This window comes from Oncorhynchus nerka, linkage group LG12, assembly GCF_034236695.1.
Source record: "Oncorhynchus nerka isolate Pitt River linkage group LG12, Oner_Uvic_2.0, whole genome shotgun sequence".
Taxonomy (NCBI): domain Eukaryota; kingdom Metazoa; phylum Chordata; class Actinopteri; order Salmoniformes; family Salmonidae; genus Oncorhynchus; species Oncorhynchus nerka.
The window spans coordinates 65806116-65829907 of NC_088407.1; the positions used below are offsets into that span (position 1 = coordinate 65806116).

The 23792-nt window shown below is 42.7% G+C and overlaps 1 protein-coding gene across 1 annotated transcript in view; it reads right to left on the minus strand.

Annotated features, from left to right (window-relative positions):
• Positions 1-23792, minus strand: part of LOC115138621 (rho-associated protein kinase 2-like) — a 56426-nt gene that overhangs the window by 20364 nt on the left and 12270 nt on the right. Inside the window, exons 2-4 of the mRNA XM_029675670.2 lie at positions 9798-9879; positions 9625-9725; positions 9356-9493 (exon numbers count right to left, since the gene is read on the minus strand). Coding sequence (XP_029531530.2) covers positions 9356-9493; positions 9625-9725; positions 9798-9879 — 321 coding nt within the window. The remainder of the gene's footprint in view (positions 1-9355; positions 9494-9624; positions 9726-9797; positions 9880-23792) is intronic.

The window sequence follows — 23792 nt, forward strand, 5'->3', positions numbered from 1 at the left end:
GAGGACGATCAGCTGTTTGTCCTGTCTCCCTGTAGGGCTGTCTTAAGCGTCTCACAGTACGAACATTGCAATTTATTGCCCTGGCCACATTTGCAGTCCTCATGCCTCCTTGCAGCATGCCTAAGGCACATTCACACAAATGAGCAGGGACCCTGGGCATCTTTCTTTCTGTGTTTTTCAGAGTCAGTAGAAAGGCCTCTTTAGTGTTCTAAGTTTTCATAACTGTGACCTTAATTGTCCACCATCTGTCAGCTGTTAGTGTCTTAATGACCATTCCATAGGTGCATGTTCATTAATTGTTTATGGTTAATTTGGGACGGTTTATGGTTTACAGTGAAGATCTGTGAAGTTATTTGGATTTTTACAAAAGACAGGGTCCTGAAAATTGCTTTTTTTTTTTGCTGAGTTTATTTTCCTTCTCTAGCAGAAGTTGGGACCTCTTTTGGCTTATTGTGTTGCCTGCAGTCAAAAATACCCTCTCGCTAGAGGTGGAGGAGGCTTGGGCACAGAGGTAGCATGTTGCAATGTTTGTGAGGGGCAGAGTAGCTCTCTTCTCCCACCACTACATCACAGGATCTTCAGCCATGGCGATGGGAGGCAGGCCTTTGTAGAGCTCCACCTCTAGGTCAACACGCTCGCTGAGGGTGAGGGACGAGGTGTCTTTTTGGATCGTCAACCTAAACTCCCTGTCCTCCAAGGCAATCCTTGTTTTGTACAATGGAGGGACCGTCTCCTCCATTTCCTCTCCTTCAGACTCCTCCTGTTGCTGGTGCTCTGTGTCTGTCTGCTCCGGCTCCTCTGACAGCCCTCGTGTTGCTCCTGTCACATCGGCCTCAACAGTTGCCGGCATCACTCACCGGCCTCCCTTTAAATCCGGGGTCCAATGCTGTGGCCTCATGCAGGAAGGCTTGAATGTCCTCATCCTGATAGCGCTCGGAGAGGTTCTCCCACACCTTCTCTTTGATGGTTGCCACAAACGTATCTGCATGCTTCACAGTGAAGTGCTCTTCCAGTTTTTGAGGATAGGTTTGATCTGTCCACAGGTGTCATTCTTTTCACATGACACAGTGTGGATGTATGGAGGATTCTCATGAACTGGACAAACTCCTCAGCCTTAAGGAAGTCCTTGTCCTTCAGACGGTCCAGGTTGTCCTTGGACATTGATTTTCGTAATCGTGGGTTCAACGCTGCTGCTTGGATCGCTGGATACTGCTCCATGAATCTCTCTATCATTAGATAGAGTTCCATCTGGTCTTGACATCAAGGATGAGTGAGTGTTGCAGAAGGCCTGAACAACAAAAAACATACATTTAATTACTGCATACTTGAATATTGAATTAAATTGTTAAATGTGGGAATTTCAAAATAATACTTGAATAGATTGAACTGGCTTCTTACCAAGGAGCTGCTGCTTTTCCTTCAAGACTGTTTTGGACATCGAGGATCTCTTGAACCACACAAACACTGCTTTGATTCGGGCTGCCCATTTATCAATTGAAGATTTTTTGTAGATTCTCTGTGCTGCCAGATTCATTGTGTGTGCAAAGCATCCTATTTTTAGGATGTGTAGCCTCTTGATGGCAATATCCATATTGCTAGCATTATCAACAGTCACAGCTATAATCTTGCTCAACTCTGTCTCAAACTTCCAGAATGTCTGAGATCTCCTCTGCCACTACTTCACCAGTTTGCGATGTGTACACTGCCCTGGTGTGGAGGACCTTCTGTTTTACACTGCCCTGGCTTGTGTAGTGCACTTTAAGTGAGATAGTGGTCCTCACAGAGGCTGGGCCACCCGTCTGATGTGATGGCCAGCTTCGGCACGTCCTTCAGCTCAGCGATCACATTGGCCATTTCTACACCCTACCACGTAGGAATTAATGTGTCACTGAGGTAACTCCTAGAGGGAGGCGTATACAGTTGAAGTCGGAAGTTTACATACACCTTTGCCAAATACATTTAATCTCAGTTTTTCACAATTCCTGACATTTAATCCTAGTAAAAATGCCCCGTCTTAGGTCAGTTAGGTTCACCACTATTTTAAGAATGTGAAATGTCAGAATAATAGTATAGAGAATGATTTCAGCTTTTATTTCTTTCATCACATTCCCAGTGGGTCAGAAGTTTACATGCTCCCAAATACTAATTGAGTGTATTGCCTTAATTGTTTAACTTGGGTAGCCTTCCACAAGCTTCCCACAATAAGTTGTGTGAATTTTGGCCCATTCCTCCTGACAGAGCTGATGTAACGGAGTCAGGTTTGTAGGCCTCCTTGCTCGCACACGCTTTTTCAGTTCTGCCCACACAGTTTCTATAGGATTGAGGTCAGGGCTTTGTGATGGCCACTCCAATATCTTGACGTTGTTGTCCTTAAGCCAATTTGCCACAACTTTGGAAGTATGCTTGGGGTCATTGTCCAGTTGGAAGACCCATTTGCGACCAAGCTTTAACTTCTAGACTGATGTCTTGAGATGTTGCTTCAATATATCCACATAATTCTCCTACCTCATGATGCCATCTATTTTGTGAAGTGCACCAGTCCCTCCTGCAGCAAAGCACCCCCACAACATGATGCTGCCACCCCCGTGCTTCACGGTTGGGATGGTGTTCTTCGGCTTGCAAGCCTCCCCCTTCTCCTCTAAACATAACGATGGTCATTATGGCCAAACAGTTCTATTTTTGTTTCATCAGACCAGAGGACATTTCTCCAAAAAGTACGATCTTTGTCTCCATGTGCAGTTGCAAACCGTAGTCTGGCTTTTTTTTAATGGCGGTTTTAGAGCAGTGGCTTCTTCCTTGCTGAGCAGCCTTTCAGGTTATGTCGATATAGGACTCATTTTACTGTGGATGTAGATACTTTTGTACCAGTTTCCTCCAGCATCTTCACAAGGTCTTTTGCTCTTGTTCTGGGATTGATTTGCACTTTTTGCACCAAAGTACGTTCATCTCTAGGAGACAGAAAGAGTCTCCTTCCTGAGCGGTATATGATGGCTGCGTGGTTCCATGGTGTTCATACTTGCATACTATTGCTTGTAATCAAATCAAATGTATTTGTCACATACACATGGTTAGCAGATGTTAATGCGAGTGTAGCGAAATGCTTGAGCTTCTAGTTCCGACAATGCAGTAATAACCAACGAGTAATCTAACCTAACAATTCCAAAACTACTACCTTATACACACAAGTGTAAAGGGATAAAGAATATGTACATAAAGATGTATGAATGAGTGATGGTACAGAACGGCATAGGCAAGATGCAGTAGATGGTATCGAGTAAAGTATATACATATGAGATGAGTAATGCAGGGTATGTAAACATTATATTAAGTAGCATTGTTTAAAGTGGCTAGTGATATATTTTCCATCAATTTCCATCAATTTCCATTATTAAAGTTGCTGGAATTTGAGTCCGTGTGTTGGCAGCAGCCACTCAATGTTAGTGGTGGCTGTTTAACAGTCTGATGGCCTTGAGAGAGAAGCTGTTTTTCAGTCTCTCGGTCCCTGCTTTGATGCACCTGTACTGACCTCGCCTTCTGGATGATAGCGGGGTGAACAGGCAGTGGCTCAGGTGGTTGTTGTCCTTGATGATCTTTATGGCTTTCCTGTGACATCGGGTGGTGTAGGTGTCCTGGAGGGCAGGGAGTTTGCCCCAGGTGATGCGTTGCACAGACCTCACTACCCTCTGGAGAGCCTTACGGTTGTGGGCGGAGCAGTTGCCGTACCAGGCGGTGATACAGCCCGCCAGGATGCTCTCGATTGTGCATCTGTAGAAGTTTGTGAGTGCTTTTGGTGACAAGCCGAATTTCAATTTCTTCACGATGCTGTCTGTGTGAGTGGACCAATTCAGTTTGTCTGTGACGTGTATGCCGAGGAACTTAAAACTTACTACCCTCTCCACTACTGTTCCATCGATGTGGATAGGGGGGTGTTCCCTCTGCTGTTTCCTGAAGTCCACAATCATCTCCTTAGTTTTGTTGACGTTGAGTGTGAGGTTATTTTCCTGACACCACACTCCGAGGGCCCTCACCTCCTCCCTGTAGGCCGTCTCGTCGTTGTTGGTAATCAAGCCTACCACTGTTGTGTCGTCCGCAAACTTGATGATTGAGTTGGAGGCGTGCGTGGCCACGCAGTCGTGGGTGAACAGGGAGTACAGGAGAGGGCTCAGAACGCACCCTTGTGGGGCCCCAGTGTTGAGGATCAGCGGGGTTGAGATGTTGTTGCCTACCCTCACCACCTGGGGCGGCCCGTCAGGAAGTCCAGTACCCAGTTGCACAGGGCGGGGTCGAGACCCAGGGTCTCGAGCTTGATGACGAGCTTGGAGGGTACTATGGTGTTGAATGCCGAGCTGTAGTCGATGAACAGCATTTTCACATAGGTATTCCTCTTGTCCAGATGGGTTAGGGCAGTGTGCAGTGTGCAGTGTGGTTGAGATTGCATCGTCTGTGGACCTATTTGGGCGGTAAGCAAATTGGAGTGGGTCTAGGGTGTCAGGTAGGGTGGAGGTGATATGGTCCTTGACTAGTCTCTCAAAGCACTTCATGATGACGGAAGTGAGTGCTACGGGGCGGTAGACGTTTAGCTCAGTTACCTTAGCTTTCTTGGGAACAGGGATAATGGTGGCCCTCTTGAAGCATGTGGGAACAGCAGACTGGGATAAGGATTGATTGAATATGTCCGTAAACACACCAGCCAGCTGGTCTGCGCATGCTCTGAGGACGCGGCTGGGGATGCTGTCTGGGCCTGCAGCCTTGCGAGGGTTAACTTCTTGGATATAGGAGGCGCTCTTTTAATTTATGGATAAAAAAACGTTCCCATTTTAAACAAGATATTTTGTCACGAAAAGATGCTCGACTATGCATATAATTGACAGCTTTGGAAAGAATACACTCTGACGTTTCCAAAACTGCAAAGATATAGTCTGTGAGTGCCACAGAACTAATGCTACAGGCGAAACCAAGATGAAACTTCAAACAGGAAGTGAGCCAGATTTTTGAGGCGCTGTGTTCCAATGTCTCCTTATATGGCTGTGAATGCGCCAGGAACGAGCCTACACTTTCTGTCATTTCCCCAAGGTGTCTGCAGCATTGTGACATATTTGTAGGCATATCATTGGAAGATTGACCATAAGAGACTACATTTACCAGGTGTCCGCCTGGTGTCCTCCGTCGAAATTGGTGCGTAATCTCCAGCTGCATGTATTTTCCCATGTGATTCAGAGGAGAAACAAAACTGCCACCAATGACTTATCATCGAATAGATATGTGAAAAACACCTTGAGGATTGATTCTAAACAACGTTTGCCATGTTTCTGTCGATATTATGGCGTTAATTCGGAAAAAGGTTCGGCGTGTTGATGACTGAATTTTCGGGGGTTTTTCTCAGCCAAACGTGATGAACAAAACGGAGCGATTTCTCCTACACAAATAATCTATTTGGAAAAACTGAACATTTGCTATCTAACTGAGAGTCTCCTCATTGAAAACATCCAAAGTTCTTAAAAGGTAAATGATTTTATTTGAATGCTTTTCTTGTTTTTGTGAAAATGTTGCCTGCTGAATGCTAGGCTTAATGCTATGCTAGCTATCAATACTCTTACACAAATGCTTGTTTTGCTATGGCTGAAAAGCATATTTTGAAAATCTGAGATGACAGTGTTGTTAACCTGTTGAACCTATGGGGGCGCTGTGTCATTATTGGATAAAAAGACGTGCCCGTTTTAAGCGCAATATTTTGTCACGAAAAGATGCTTGACTATGCATGGAATTGACAGCCTTGGAAAGACACAACTCTGACGTCTCCAAAACTGCAAAGATATTATCTGTGCGTGCCCCAGAACTAATGCAACAGGCGAAACCAAGATGAAGTTTCATACAGGAAATGCCCCGGATTCTGAAGGAGATGTGTTCCAATGTCTCCTTATATGGCTGTGAATGCGCCAGGAATGAGCCTGCGCTTTCTGTCTATTCCCCGAGGTGTCTGCAGCATTGTGACGTGTTTGTAGGCATATCATTGGAAGATTGACCATAAGAGACTACATTTACCTGGTGTCCCGCCCGGTGTCCTGTGTGCGTAATCTGTAGGTCCATGCGTGTTCCATTTCTTCAGAATTTAAAGTAAACTGCCACGATGGATTTTATCGTCGATAGATATGTGAAAAACACCTTGAGGATTGATTCTAAACATCGTTTGCCACGTTTCTGTCGATATTATGGAGTTAATTTTGAAAAAAGTTCACGTTTTAATGACTTATTTTATTTTTTTCCTTACCCAAACGCGATGAACAAAACGGAGCGATTAGTCGACACAAATAATATTTTTTGTAAAAACGGAACATTTGCTATCTAACAGAGTCTCCTCATTGAAAACATCTGAAGTTCTTCAAAGGTAAATTATTTTATTTGAATGCTTTTATGGTTTTTGTGGTAAATGTTGCATGCTGAATGCTAATGCTAAATGGTACTTTAGCCATCAATACTGTTACACAAATACTTGTTTTGCAATGGTTGAGAAGCATATTTTGAAAATCTTAGATGACAGTGTTGTTAACAAAAGGCTAAGCTTGAGAGCAAATAGATTCATTTCATTTGCGATTTTCATGAATAGTTAACGTTGCGTTATGGTAATGAGCTTGAGGCTGTAGTCACGATACCGGATCCGGGATGGCTCGACGCAAGAAGTTAACCTGTTGCGACGAGCAATCCCGTATTACACTCCCGGATACGGGATTGCTCGTCGCAACAGGTTAACAACACTGTCATCTCAGATTTTCAAAATATGCTTTTCAACCATAGCAAAACAAGCTCATTACCATAACGCAACGTTAACTATTCATGAAAATCGCAAATGAAATGAAATAAATATATTGCCTCTCAAGCTTAGCCTTTTGTTAACACGTTTAAATGTTTTCCTCACGTCGGCTGCAGTGAAGGAGAGTCCGCAGGTTTTGGTTGCGGGCCGTGTCAGTGGCACTGTATTGTCCTCAAAGCGGGCAAAAAAGTTAGTCTGCCTGGGAGCAAGACATCCTGGTCCGTGACGGGGCTGGTTTTCTTTTTGTAATCCGTGATTGACTGTAGACCCTGCCACATACCTCGTGTCTGAGCCGTTGAATTGGGACTCTACTTTGTCTCTATGCTGACGCTTAGCTTGTTTGATTGCCTTGCGGAGGGAATAGCTACACTGTTTGTATTCAGTCATGTTTCCGGTCACCTTTCCCTGGTTAAAAGCAGTGGTTCGCGCTTTCAGTTTCACACGAATGCTGCCATCAATCCACGGTTTCTGGTTTGGGAATGTTTTAATCGTTGCTATGGGAACGACATCATCAATGCACTTTCTAAGGAACTCGCTCACTGAATCAGCGTATTCGTCAATGTTGTTGTTGGACGCAATGCGGAACATATCCCAATCCACGTGATCGAAGCAGTCTTGTACAGATGTATGTGGTACCTTCAGGCGTTTGGAAATTGCAGGTGTAGATGAACCAGACTTGAGGTTTACAATTGTTTTTCTGAGGTCTTAGCTGGTTTCTTTAGATTTTCCCATGATGTCAAGCAAAGAGGCACTGAGTTTGAAAGGTAGGCCTTGAAATACATACACAGGTACACCTCCAATTGACTCAAATGATGTCAATTAGCCTATCAGAAGCTTCTTAAGCCATGACAATTTTCTGGAATTTTCCAAGCTGTTTAAAGGCACAGTCAACTTAGCGTATGCAAACTTCTGACCCACTGGAATTGTGATACAGTGAATTATAAGTGAAATAATCTGTCTGTATACAATTGTTGGAAAAATTACATGTGGCATGCACAAAGTAGATGTCCTAACCGACTTGCCAAAACTATAGTTTGTTAACAAGAAATTTGTGGAGTGGTTGAAAAACGAGAATTAATGACTCCAACCTAAGTAAGTGTATGTAAACTTCGACTGCATCTGTATTTGGGGTTGAGTGCCTTGCTCATCTCCCTACAGTAAAGAAAAATATTTTAACGTGTTGAATTATCATTATTGAATTATTGTGTTGTTGTGTATATACTACTATATCCCCCAAAATGTATACAACTCAATATATACTGACAGACTGTTACTTAAAGCCCTTGAACTCCACTGTTGCAAAGGGGTGTCGGCCTTTCACTATGAACTTGGTTACCCTCTCCTCAGTCATCCTCCCACTGGCTGCCAGCGTGAAGGGGCTTTGGGCTTTTGGCTTGGACCAGCGGTATTAGAGGGGGAGTGGGTTGGTTCATTGTAGCTGCAACTAACAAAAAAGTAGCAAAATCTTTAAATGGGTGATTGAATTTCTGAACGCAAAAATAGCTAAATAATCAGCTGGCTAATGGTTACTTTTGATCAGGAACCCATGTTCGCATAATTGAGTTAACTCTGTGTGTGGGCTCTAGGCTGCTAGCATACATACCTAATGTAGATCAGGCAACGAGAGATGAACTACAAGCTGGGCAGTCAAACTGTTTCTCTGCCTGTACATGATGCACTTTCCATAGATGTTTGGACAGATTGCTCGTGCTTCCGCCCCTTACAAGCAAAAGTCTTGTTGCACTTGTGGCAACAAGCATCGAATCTGGTGAAGTGTAACCACACTGTTGAACGTTTAGTTCTCTCAGCCATGGTCACTAATTAAGAGCAGGGGGCTGTGTGTGCTGTAGTGTCAGAGACATCTCTTCTGGATTGGGAATAGCGAAAATGCATCAGACGAATGTCTTAATCTTACTGCAAATTAGAAACGGTTGGTGAGATAAAATGTGCAAGATAACATTTATGTAGCAATAATAAATAGGAAATGTATTTTCTTAATTTCTCCAGTACCGAAAGCAGAACCGATAACGTTAGAGCTTAACCATACTACAATCTTTCATAATTTAGCCCCGGGCCCTGTTTCGGTTCCCATCCCTATCGATCTATGTACTTAAATAGCGAATGGAGGTCGCTTTTCCTGTGGCTCATTTTCATGCCAGCCAGGTAGGCTGTACTCCTGTTGTATAGAGAAGCAATGTGCTTAACATTAGCAAAGTTGATAAATCTAGTAGGCCTAGCCTATAGAAAGCTGATGGGATCCTCCTCTTTTTAATAGAGGTCATCACTCTGTCTTCTCACAAAATTGCATACCCTATAGAAATGTTTGATTAGATTTGCATTGATGTTAGAGTGATTAGAGAGACAATAGTGCTGAATAACAGGCTTTTAGCAAGTTTGTAGGCTACTAATGACCATCAGCAGCATCGGAGCTTGGAGAAGCCTAATTATCATGACTAAACGGTCACGTGGAATTTGACTGCTTTCATGACTCGTGACTGCCAGTGCGGCGGTAATATGGTCACCGTAACAGCCCTAGTCATGCCTTACTTGTACAACCCAGGGACTGTTGGCGAAGGCCATAATATCCCTCTCCTCCCAGAAGAAGGCAGAGTCAGATCGTTTGATCATCTCAAACTTGCTCAGCAACTTCATGGCATACACTTTCTGAGAGGCTTTGTGTCGAACCTGGGGAAAACAAAGGAATTAAAGTGTCAGAAAGAGAGACGTGAAGACAAAGACATAGGGGTAGAGTCAAAACTAAGTGGTGTAGTGAATACGCAGGTCCTTAACATCTCTATGAAATACAAAAATCTCACCAGCTGAACCTCACCAAACGCCCCTCTGCCGATCACTTTCACCCTGTCAAAGTCCTCAGACCTCATCTGAAAGTCTCGTATGTGCCCCATCACCTTCTCATCTGCGTGGAGGAGAGAGGATTCAGTCATCCATTACACACATTCACATGACCTATTATCAAACGTATACTTACATCTGTTTAAAAAGGTTTCTATGTTTTTGTTTTTCCGTAGGGCAGGGTAGTCCAGATCTAGAACGAAGGCATTGATAGAATCCTGGAAGAGAGAAAGAAAACAAACTCATTGGAAAAGAGAAACCAACATAAAACATGCGATCAAGCAAATATAAAGTGACAGCATTATTTTTAGGGTGCAATTAGACTTTGTACCCAAAACAATTGGGACATTTAAGTGCCACATTGGATAACATGTTTGTCCGTTTCAGTAAATGTCATTCAGGAATTGGGCATATAATATGATCAAATAAAGAATTCCAGAACTTTGATTTGGTGAAGTGAAATTGACATAACTCATACCAAGCTTAAAACACAGAATGCAGGGCAATGGATTTGTCAACTGTCATTCTCTGACACCAATAGATCTGTGTCAACCTCTGAGGTTTGTAGTTTGTTCCAAGAATAACATTACAACAAACCTTACTATAACCTCTCTGATCCTGTGTGTCTGTTCTTCCCCCTCTACTCTGCAGAAGTCAGTGTACAGCTTGCTGCCAGCGGTTTCATCATCTCTACTCCACTTCCTAATAAAGGATGTACCTCACACAGAACTACTATTTAAGGAGAAAAAGCACATGCAGACATGCTCACACCCACAGACACACGCTTACACACACAATCTCCCTTAGAGCACAGCAATTCAGGACATGGTCCACCCCGCCCAGTACTCTGAAGATAATGTCATTGTGTCATGAAGCCAGTCCCTCAGTGTGCAATTCATTTCCTCTTTAGAGACAACTCTACGTAGCCCGGCTATGAGCCATGAGGGGAAAAAAGTAGTTAGGCTACACTTTTTAAATAGTGGATTGTAGAAGTTGTATTAGTTGGCATTTAGAAACGTCACGGTAAAATGGCCGATTGTGGTAATGACCAATCACTTCATTTTGGGTTAATTGAAAAATGTAAAGGTGCAATTACACAAAGCACCTGCATGCCTATGAAGTAGTCTACAGGTACCAGGAAGAGCTGCATTTACTTCATAGACATCAACATAAGATTCCATTGTTACCACATTTCCTATGAAATACCAGTTAAAACAGGACTGTAAACACTAAGTATCATCCTTTCTGGGGGAAAAAAAGCGACCTACTTCTCAGGTGCAAAGCAGCATCCTGACTGCTCACTCAACATGTCAATCATACATAACTGGACATGCATTGGACAAGAGCCATCCATGCCCCTCCCCCATTGCAAAAACTGGAAATACTTTGTGTGAATGTCCATTCCATGCGTGTTTGTGGGCAACACCTGGGGAGATTCAGAACCCTTCTTTCAGACTAGTGTATGTTCAGTGTCTGTGTGTGTCCAGAGGTTATTGGGGGCTGAGAGGACTGAAACCTTAGAGCATAAAAATAAAAAGAGCCATGATCCAAACATTAAAAAACAGGGTAGAAACATAAATAGGACCCTAACGTAAACACCTAGTACTTTATATACGCAAGTAACAATCTGAATTTCTTCATAACTCCTAGAGAGTGTATTAAACTATAGAGACACAAATAGATTAACTCTCAGGAATAGGTTAATGTTATTATGAACAGGTATTAACTCTTCAGTCAGTGATGCTAAGGCAGGGACACTGACTGACTCACTGCTGCTATCTTATCAGTTCTTTATCGGTCTGAACCATATCTGAACTACAGTGAAAAAACACTGCTGCTTGGGAGCACACTGCCAACGTATTGGGTTGCATGGCAACGTCTTAGAAACATGATTCAGTGGGTGACGCAGTGAGAACAAAGTTGGTGACAAGCGACAAGTCAATATCTACTAAAACACATTTATCAATCCTATCATCTAACAAAATGTATGCACACCAGCTTGTAGAAGAATACAATGCGCATGTCAAACTTGAACATTGGAAGGAGAAGCTGAGAGAAAAGGATGAAAAGAATAAAAAGAACAACAGTTTGTTGGTAGCAGCTGCACACCATTCAGCAATAGCCTACTGTATTTCCACGTTTTCATTTTATTATTGGTTGATTTCCTTGGGACTTTCCTGTTTGGCAACACAAAAATAAAACATTGAAGGGGAGAAAAAAAAGATACATTTTCATTCAGCTACATGGCCTATTCCCAAACAATGCCGTCGGGGGTACGCCAAATAAAAATGTGATTCACATTTTCAAAATGGGGCTATACATTTGCGTAATGTTTTTTTCCTTGCGGGAGTAGCCTCGTTTGACTGCCAAAAATAAAATTGAACTATATTGTGTTCAGCGAAATAACAACAATGTCAAATACAGGTAGCCGAATCAAATAATTAACATCCAATTACATTAACCATTACTCTCTCGCGGGAACTCCACTAACGGTCTGTATGTAGCCAAATGTAGCTGCTGCTCATTCCTTTTGTACGAATATTGATAAATGCTTAAAAGAAAGTTAGGCCCGTGTCCATAGAGACACATACCAGCTCAACTGGTAGTATTGCTACTACCAGCAGTACTACACCTGCACCTGTCAACGACAAGTTGTTCTGCTTCCACGAGCACATCCAATGCTAGCATCAGTAACTCTAAATTTGTTGCTAGCTGGGACACTAACAGTTGTGAATCTGATGCAGCCGAAGAGCTACTGCCCCCTTAGCCGGGAAAGCACCGAACAGACCGGGACGTTGAACCATCGAAGAGGCGCAAATATGATGAGAACTACATTGATTTCCGGGTTCACTTATATTGGGAGTAGTGCCTTTCCTCAGCCACAGTGTGTTATGTGCAAAAGTACTCACAACTCTATGAAACTGTCACTCTTCTGCAGACATTTAGAAACGAAACATGCCAATTTGAAAAATCAACCACAGTTTGAGTGAGAATTAAGACAACTTTCGAGTAGTAAGATATGTATAAAAGCAACAGATAGCATTAATAAGAAGGGTCTAGAAGCATCTTATACGGTGAGCTACCGAGTGGCTACGACAGACAAGCGCCATACTATGTGGAGGACTTAATTCTTCCTGCTGCCGCGGATATGGCTGGGACAATGCTGTGGGAAAAGGCCCCCCAAAAAACTACACAGACAATCGCCTTCATCAAACAACAGTTTCAAGACGCATCAGTGACATGCCAGGAGATGTTTTGAAACAATTACTGCTTCGCATACAAGCCAGTGAATTCTGTGCGTTACAGCTGGATGAGTCAGACATACCAGGAGCTGTGCCAGGCCCGCCACATGTCTGTTACATTTATGGGGGGGGGGGGTCAATTAAGGAAGACATCCTTTTCTGAAAACCAGGAAAACAGGAGAGGATATTATTTAAGTACTGGATAGCTTTGTGACATCAAATGGACTTGGGGTCAAGATGTGCTAGTGTCTGTACTGATGGTGCAAAAGCTATGACAGGGAGACATAGTGGAGTGGTAACGTGCGTGCAAGCAGTTTCTCCTGACACCACTTGAGTACACTGCAGCATCCACAGAGAGGCTCTTGCTGCCAAGGGAATACCTGACAACTTGAAAGACGTGTTGGACACTACAGTGAAAATGGTTAACTTTGTTAAATCAAGGCCCCTGAACTCTAGTGTATTTTCTGCATTACGCAAAGATATGGCAGCGACCATGTAACACTTTTACAACATACAGAAGTGCGCTGGTTATCAAGGGGCCTTCACCCTCCAATCCAACAGGTCCCAGATGTGCTCAATGGGATTGAGATCCGGGCTCTTCGCTGGCCATGGCAGAAAGCTGACATTCCTGTCTTGCAGGAAATCACGCACAGAACGAGCAGTATGGCTGGTGGCATTGTCATGCTGGAAGGTCATGTCAGGATGAGCCTGCAGGAAGGGTACCACATGAGGGAGAAGGATGTCTTCCCTGTAACGCACAGCATTGAGATTGCCTGCAATGACAACAAGCTCAGTCCGATGATGCTGTGACACACACAGCCCCAGACCATGACGGACTCTCCACATCGATCCCGCTCCAGAGTACAGGCCTCGGTGTAGCGCTCATTCCTTCGACGATAAACGCGAATCCGACCATCACCCATGGTGAGACAAAACGACAACTCGTTAGTGAAGAGCACTTTTTGCCAGTCCTTTCTGGTCGAGCGACGGTGGGTTTGTGCCCATAGGCGACGTGGTTGCCAGTGATATATCGCAGTCTCACCAGACAACAGCCCTACAAGCCCTTAGTCCTGCCTCTCTCAGCCCATTGCGGACAGTCTGAGCACTGATGGAGGGATTGTGCGTTCCTGGTGTAACTCGGGCAGTTGTTGTTGCCATCCTGTACCTGTCCCGCAGGTGTGATGTTTGGATGTACCGATCCTGTGCAGGTGTCATTACACGTGGTCTGCCACTGCAAGGACGATCAGCTCTCCATCCTGTCTCCCTGTAGCGCTGTCTTAGGCATCTCACAGCACGGACATTGCAATTTATTGCCCTGGCCACATCTGCAGTCCTCATGCCTCCTTGCAGCATGCCTAAGGCACGTTCATGCAGATGAGCAGTGACCCTGGGCATCTTCCTTGTGGTGTTTTTCAGAGTTGGTGTCCTAAGTTGTCATAACTGTGACCTTAATTGTCTACCGTCTGTCAGTTGTTAGTGTCTTAACGACCGTTCCACAGGTGCATGTTCATTAATTGTTTATGGTTCATTGAACAAGCATGGGAAACAGTGTTTAAACCCTTTACAATGAAGATCTGTGAAGTTATCCTTTAAAGACAGGGTCATGAAAAAGGGACATTTATTTTTTTGTTGAGTTTATATTCGATGTGCAGGACAAAATTGAGGCCAAGTTGGAGCTCTTCTGTCTGCATTAACAAGGACAACACACAGGTATTTCCATCATTGTATGATTTTTTTGTGTGCAAATGAACTCAAGCTTACGGACAATGTAAAATGTGACGTAGCGAATCACCTGAGTTAGCTGGGTGCGCAATTATGCAGGTACTTTCCCGAAACAGACGGCACAAACTGGATTCATTATCCCTTTCATGCCCTGCCTCCAGTCCACTTACCAATATCTGAACAAGAGACCCTCATCAAAATATCAACAAGCGTTTGTGACAATTTAATTTAAAACCAGAAGCCACTGCCCTTTGCAACACAGGCACAGACTGTCTGTGGAAAATAATAAGACCGACTCTCTCCAAGACAACATTGCAGTTATGTGCATCCTTTCAAGTACACCCTTCTCATTAACCTATGGTGAATAACCACCATTTTGATGAACAAATATGGTTTTATATGCAAGATGGCCAAGCACAAAATCATTGATTATTATATTATTTGTGCCCCGGTCCTATAAGAGCTCTTTTGTCACTTCCCACGAGATAGGGTTGTGACAAACTCACTCATTCTTATGTTTAATAAATGCATTGTGTAGTGTGTGTCAGGCTTTAAAAAAATTGAGAGAGCGCTGACCCTGGTGCTAGAGGTGGTATTCAGCTGAAGGTTGAATGTTTGAAGGGGTACAGGACTAGAAAAGGTTTGAGAACCACTGAACTACACGAACACACCTAAGACATGGGGTGATGCCGTTTACTATTATGATCCGTTTCATTTGAAACCTTTTCTTCGTCGGGGATGTTAATTATAACCAATTCTCGTTAGTTAAAGCAATAGATCTGACAGGGACCATTCCCTCTCCATCCTGTCCGATCCCATCTCCAGGCATGTGGAACAGAAAACAACAGCCTCTGGACTTTAAAAGGCTTGAGTAGAAAGCAAATGTTTGGTCAAATTCCAGATGTTTAAAAATAGTTGTTGGGAGAAGCAGAGCCGGAGCGAGGGGTATGCCAGGCTGAGCACATAACTCTGGAGTACTGGAACAGTCAGAGCCATAGTCTCAAAATAGCAAGGCCCCATGTAGCAAGGCCCCAATAGCAAGGCCTCATACTGTGACCCATGGAGGGAAACAGACGAGCACCACGTCTGTATTTTGTCTAATTGCTGATGGATGTCATGCCTGATATGTTTTGTTATTTAAAAACATATGTTGGACGTCAGAGAAATTAAACAGATACGTTGTCGACTTATTATTCATCAAGTATATTATGTACACTGAACTAAAATATAAAAACGCAACAATTTCAAAGATATTAATGAGTTACAGTTCATGTAAGGAAATCAGTTAATTGAAATAGATTCATTTGGGCCCTAATCTATGGATTTCACATGACTGGAAACAGATATGCATCGGTTGGTCACCGATACCTTAAAAAAATACATATATCATTTGTATTTTTTTTAAAGTAGGGGCGTGGATCAGAAAACCAGTCAGTGTCTGGTGTGACCACCATTTGCCTCATGCAGCGCAACATCCTCCTTTGCTTAGAGTTGATCAGGCTGTTGACTGTGGCATGTTGTCCCACTCCTCTTCAATGGCTGTGCGAAGTTGCTGGATATTGGTGGGAACTGGAACACCCTGTCGGCTACGTTGATCCAAAGCATTCTAAACTTGCTCAATGGGTGACATATCTGGTGAGTATGCAGGCCATGGAAGAACTGGGACATTTCTAGCTTCCAGGAATTGTGTACAGATCCTTGCGACATGGAGACGCACATTATCATGCAGAAACATGGTGATGGCGTCGGATGAATGGCACGACAATGGGCCTCAGGATCTCGTCACGGTATCTCTGAATTCAAATTGCCATCAATAAAATGCAATTGTGTTCGTTGTCTGTAGCTTATGCCTGACCATACATTAACCCCACCTCAACCATGGGGCACTATGTTCACAATGTTGACGTCAGCAAACCGTTCGCCCACATGACGATATACTGCCATAGAGATCGCTGTCTGCCATATCCCCCGTACAGTAGAAACCGCGATTCAGCCGTGAAGAGCACACTTCTCCAGCATGCCAGTGGCCATCGAAGGTGTGCATTTGCCCACTGAAGTTGGTTACAACGACGAACTGCAGTCAGATCAAGACCCTGGCGAGGACGACGAGCACGCCAATGAGCTTCCCTGAGACGGTTTCTGACCATTTGTGCAGAAATTCTTCAGGTGTGCAAACCCACAGTTTTGTCAGCTGTCTGGTCTCAGACAATCCCGCAGGTAAAGAAGCTGGATGTGGAGGTCCTGGGCTGGCGTGGTTAGACGTGGTCTGTGACTGTGAGGCCGGGTAAAAGTCCTGCCAAATTATCCAAAATGACGCTTATGGTAGAGAAAGGAACATTCAATTTTCTGGCAACAGCTCTGGTGGACATTCCTGCAGTTGGCAGGCCAATTGCACGGCCCCTCAAAACTTGAGACATCTGTGACATTCTGTTGTGTAACAAAACTGCACATTTTAGAGTGGCCTTTTATTGTTCCCAGCACAAGGTGCACCTGTGTAACAATGATGTTTAATTGGCTTCTTGATATGTCACACCTGTCAGGTGGATGGTTAATCTTGGCAAAGGAGAAATGCTCACTAACAGGGATGTAAACAAATTAGTGCACACAACGGGAGAAGCTTTTTGTGCATATGGTACATTTCTGGGATCTTTTATTTCAGCTCATGAAACATGGGACCAACACTTTATATTTTTGTATAGTATATTTTTCCATAGGTGATTTGGCTCACTACTTTAGAAAGGAGTATGTATGTATGTGTGCATGTGAGCGTGTGCATACACAGCGTTTGTGTGTTTATACGGGAAGCTTTCTTTTCCCAGGAAGTGGTCGTGAAGTTGTGATGCTGAAGGCAGATTAATAGAATGGTACACGAGTAGGCGGAACGCTTCGCCAAAGTCCTTTCTCCTCCCATCCCTGACATGTCTTCATGCCTAAAAATAAAGTCTGACTCTTCTCCCCCACAAGATTCCGTGCTTTTAATCGCAATATGTTTTCCCTTCTTCTCCCTCAGATGCCACAAGCCGTGCTCATGCCCCCTATAAAGACTACACCAAAAAAGGCAAAAAATACATCTAAGACTAACTACCTTCAGTTGTAAGGCTTTAGCCCCTTGACCAACTATTACAGCATACACTGCACTACATTTGCATGACCAGCAGTGTAAACTAGCTAACAACGTTCTCACAATGTTAGAACTGCATTCTGCACAGGAGCTGGGATTTCCGCGGCTAACGGAGAATGGAGGAGAAGGAATAGGGGAGGAGAATGAGAGGCTGTCTCAAGAGAGGAGGTGTGCATGCTTGTTTTGCTAAACTTGGCCCTGGCCACCATCACACCACCATATATGGAGTGTTTCTCCCCACTGGTACAAAGCAGCCAATGCAGCTAGCGAGCAGTCACACTTGGAGACAAATTGAACAGAAACTCAGCCTCTGAGGAGTCAGAGCAGAGCAGCAGTTCCATGTAACACTGGATTTCCCCCACGACTGGAGACAGGAGGAGCGAGAGGAAGAGAGGGGGACAGGACAGAGGGAGAACGAGAGAAAGGAGAGTCAAAAGATAAATGAATGTGGAAACAAATGCAATTATTTATTTTACACTACTTATAGGCAAGTACAGAAGTTTAACTACATTTTAGCAATCTGCTGGGGTAAAGGCCTCTAACTTCTGCGCTTTGCAACAGCGTCACGGTGTTTGTCTGCCTTGGATAACACTACCATTCATCTTGGACAAAGTACAAACTTCAACAAATCAATTCAAACAATGTCTCCTATCCACAGAAACATCCTAATGATCAAATCAGTCAAGTCCTCTTGTTAGCAAGTGAAACCAGGACAAAACAAATACCATGATTGTGGGGATTTTCACTAAATTGAATCCATAGATAGAATGGTCCTTTGGAGAAAGGATTGTTGACATACTGTACACAGTGTACAAAACATGAACACCTGCTCTTTCCATGACATAGATTGACCAGATGAAGAATCGTAGTGAAATGATCCCCTATTGATAAGGATTTTTAAGCCTAGAGTAAAAGTAAATACATTTATGAATATTGGAAACACAGATTTTGGATATGGCAAAATGTTTAATATATTGAACAGAAGACACCCTACAGGCATATGAAAGGTCCAGAGTGGGATCTCCGCTACTTTAGGACTTATGATCCAATTTGTAAGCATTACCAACGGAGTGAATGTGAAAATGGTTTCAAAATGGTCGCCCCCTGCTGGTAATTTGCAGGATGTGGAATAATACAAGTAAATTGCTGGCTGTGATTGGTACCATCGCCTACCATTAGGGACATCGAATGTTCAGGCTGCTGCACAGACATGACGGTGGCTCATCTAGAGCGTTCAGTTAAATTCTGTTTGAGAGCATTTTAAAACTCTAAAATGGTTAAATGAGTGAGAAATAGGTATAATTGTTGCATTAGCTTGTGAGTGAGCAACGTATACTATTACCCTAAATTGACATGACTTATTTTTCCATATTAAATTATTGTCCGTGGCTGCAAATACTGAGTTGTTGCTCGTGGTCAAACCCCTCCCCGCCCCTCTGGAAAACTCGTTCTCAAAGCTAAGGAACCGGATCACGTTCTGCACATGTTATTTTACACACACACACGTTCCCTTTAGGGTTCTCTTTACTCACCCTCTTCTGCATCATATTTCTTTAACAGCTCAAATAAAAAACCCTGTGGGGATCTGAACAAACAATCCAAAAAATATTTATTGAAGGCTATCAAACCTTCTGTCTGTTGTAATGGATATTGCATTTGCACAAGCAGGACGTAGTCCCTTCACATTGCATTGGAGCAAAAACAATTAACGTTGTGTGTGATGTAGGCGAACCTTTATAGTTGGTGCCATACAGCGTGCGCCATTATTCCTAACGTCGTTTGTCAAGTACTGCTTTAGACTGCCTACTATTTGTGATGATAATCTTCATAGTTATGCTGCCATATCGTAATGAGAGTAGCTGAAAAAATAACTAGCCAATGTTTGCAATCATAATTCATCGCTATTTTGACTATATGTCTTGCTTTGTTTGACATGCTTGCTTAAATATACACAAATACGCATAAATCTTAGTATCAATAGCCATGGCAGGTCAGGTTCGAACAGCAGCTACTCCGTAAATAATTGTGTATTGTGCTAATTTCCCTAATGTGGACAGTTTGTGTTACTACTGTACACAAGCTTGTATTTTCACCACAAATTAAGTGGAATTACAAATAGTTTTCACCTTAAAATAAAAGTTTGTAGTCATCAAGATGATACTAAATCAATTGCTTTAAAACAGATAAATAGCTTTGGTTTGGCACGTTGATTTTATCATATGTGCCTGTCCATAGCATTTTCAATCTCAAATGGAAAGGACAAAATCTGGGCGGTGTCTTCAGAAAAGTCACTGGCCACAAACAAATACACAGATTTGCCAGTCAAGCTATCACTCAAATGAAAGCCAACGAGTCACTATGTAGAACTATATCTGTGAGGTGATTATTCATTCAAATGATCCAGTCAAAAGTGTTGCATTAACTTTTTTGTATTGGCCATCTACCATAAACATTGTGGCACTACAGGTTCTCATCTATCAATAGGTACAGTATATTCAACTTAGTTGTAGTTAGTCTTTTAGAAGAGCACAAACTGTACATGTCCCCGCAGTTATTGTCCCAGTTCCATGGATTTCTATACAATATCGATGTGAGTGATTAATTTGTGCACGCTATTGAAAACAGTAGAACAAGCTAATCAATTCCAGTTTAGAGTGGCTGATTGGTAAATGTTGGTGTGTGTGCAGTTTAAAAAAGGTAGCTACTAATGTAGGAAAATATAAGTAATCTAAACACACGTGTGACACATGTATGTGTAGCAGAGGAGGCTGGAGGTAGGATGGGCTCATTGTAATGGCTGGAATGGAGTCAAACGTGTAGTTTCCTTAATGCTTGATACCATTCCATGAATTCCATTTCAGCAATAACAATGACCTATCCTGCTATAGCTCCTCCCACCAGCCTCTGATGTGAAGGGAGTATTTTTTAGTCTTCAAAATATTACAACCAATTTCAGCATATTGATTATGAATTTGAACATTTAAAACTGGTGTTTTGAGACTGGGCTATTAAAAACAAATCCATAACAGGAAGCAGCAACAGTAGAATTTAAAAAAAAAAACTTGTTTTAGGAATATAAATGATACTTTTATGTGATTAATGTTAGAACTACTGAATAAGCCAAATAACATGCTATGATTTATTGTAATTGTGAAAATGTGTTTGTCAATGCCAATTTCTCTGTATAACATGGGCCAAAACGTTAAAACTAGCAGAGATCCGACTCTGGAACTTTGATATACCCATAATTGTTGCATATTATGTAATTTATCTAGGCAAGTCAGTTAAGAACAAATTCTTATTTACAATGACGGCCTAGGAACAGTGGATTAACTGCCTTGTTCAGGGGCAGAACGACAGATGTTTACCTTGTCAGCTCAGCATTCGATCTAGCGACCTTTAGGTTACTGGACCAACGCTCTAACCACTAGGCTATAAAAATATTAAAACAAACTCAAATTACATTAATTTGGGGACAGGTTGAAAAGCATTAAACATTTATGGCAATTCAGCTAGTTAGTTTGCACTTGCTAGCTAATTTGTCCTATTTAGCTAGCTGTTGCTAGCTAATTTGTCCTGGGATATAAACATTGAGATGTTATTTTACCAAAAAATGCACAAGGTCCTCTACTCCACCAATTAATCCACACATAAAACGGTCAACCGAATCGTTTCTAGTCATCCATCTTCCTTCCAGGCCTTTTCTTCGCTTGGCAACTTTCATAAATTAGGTGCATTACCGCCACCGACCTTGTTTGTCTTTCAGTCACCCACGTGGGTATAACTACTGAGGAGATGGCGCATGGGTACCTGCTTCTATAAACCAATGAGGAGATGGGGGAGGCAGGACTTGCAGCGTGATCTGCGTCAGAAATAGAACTGATTTCTATTTGATCCCTTGGCAACGCAGGCGCGCGCGATCAGTGTGGGTGCAATAATTGAATAACAGATTTCTAAATGTATTTTGCAACGCGAGCGGTGTGGTCAGCCTATAAAGCTTCACATGACACCAATTGTTGTCTTGTAACACCTATAAATGGATGCCTGTGTAAGGCTAAAATGCAATAAATATGCCAACTTTGGTAAATTATTTCTCTACTCTGCTTTTAGATACAAATTTACATGTCAAATACATGTCAACAATCTTTCGTCCTAAGCACCAATCTATGGATTACATTGTGAAAATCCCCAAAATCATGGTCTTTTTATGTCCTGATTTCATACGGAATCTCTCACTACCAATAACATGGCACAACATCAGAAGGGAGAATGGCAGTCTGCTACTAAACATACACACCAATTTATTCCTCAATACCCAAACAAAGCTCATTGAAGATAATACTTCCTCCAGATGGCACCGCCTATCCCAGCCTATGCCAAGCTCACACCATACAGAGTACAGACCCAGAAATCAACACCGCCATTCTCACGGGTGTGTGGTTCCATTCAAATGAACCCACAGAGATAATCAAAACAAGCAGGCAACTAATACTAAACACAGAGGTAATGGCACTAGCAGTGTTAGTGAATACATAGAAACAGTATATGGACTTTCTGGGGCATCAGCATGATTTGACAAGAACTAGATGAAACCTCCAAAGGACATTTAAAGTGCCAATCAGACTCACAGCACCAGAGAGAAGCTTGATAAACTAGAGCAGGGCTCTCCATGCCTGTTCCTTGAGAGCTACCATCCTGTAGGGTCACTCCAACCAGATTTGTAATGTGATTCAGCTCATCAATCAGCTAATTATTAAATTCAAGTGCGCTAGATTAGGGTTGGCACGAAAGCCTACAGGACCATAGCTCTCCAGGAACAGGGTTGAGAGCGCTGGACTAGAGTAACCAATACACCAATATTCTCTCGCAAGACTCCGCAAGCGACACAGAGACTGAGAAGACTAATCATTTATAGAATTCCATCATTTGAATGTTCTCACTCACAGTGGAAGTTGAAACTTTAAGCTAGGTGCCGAGTCCGGCTATCACATTTGAGACTTGAGCGGCAGGGTAGCCTAGTGGTTAGAGCGTTGGACTAGTAACCGGAAGGTTGCAAGTTCAAACCCCCGAGCTGAAAAGGTACAAATCTGTCGTTCTGCCCCTGAACAGACAGTTAACCCACTAGGCAGTCATTGAAAATAAGAATTGGTTCTTAACTGACTTGCCTAGTTAAATAAAGGTTAAAAAAAAAAAAAAAATAGTTCCATGTCTATTATGGATGCGATCATGTCCCAAAGGTTAAGAAACAGTTGTGTAGGTGCATGTGGGCAATTCCATGCAAACAGTGATGCTGAGACTAAGATCTTTCATTTTAAAATGTATGTCAAACCAAAATTCAATGATTCTAAGTTAAACAAAAACCATACAACTCTATGTACAAGGACTACTTAACAATTTCCACTAAAAATATTACAAAAACACATTTACTTGAACAGTGCAGATGCAAAGTTTGTGCTGTTTGTGCCGTCATTGCTACCAAACTAACTGCACTTCAAGCAAGTGTTTTAAAATGCTCAGTGGAAATGGTTAAAAGTAGTCATTGTGCATAGAGTTTTGTTAAACTTGCAATATTTTTTGGGGTTTGATATACATTTTAAAAAGGTTAAAAAGGTCAGCATCGCTCGGTTACAGTGGAATTGCCCATATCTCCAGCAACACACAAATGAAATAAACATTGAGAAGAATGAAACTGCAGTTAGATCTAAGTCACTGGTGTTGATCTAACTTTGAAAATCAAATACTCCGTTTGAACCGGTGAGAGAGAGAAGGGAAGCAGTTAAATGAAGAGAAAAGTGAAAGGGGAAAGAGCAGCAATTCAGAGGGACTTTCAGCCCCATATATAGCTCCAACTATTTATTCAATGAGGTCATTTCCTTGAGGACAGCAAAAAGGCTGCTCATGCAACTGAATGAAGTAGTTAGGCCTACCTAGAGAAATGCCATCTCTTTAATGCTGCTATCCCAGAGGGGCTGTTTGAGTCAGTATAACTTCTGCCTGACGCTGGAGACTGAAAAAAAGTACCCAGTCAGCAATGGTGCTCTGCCAA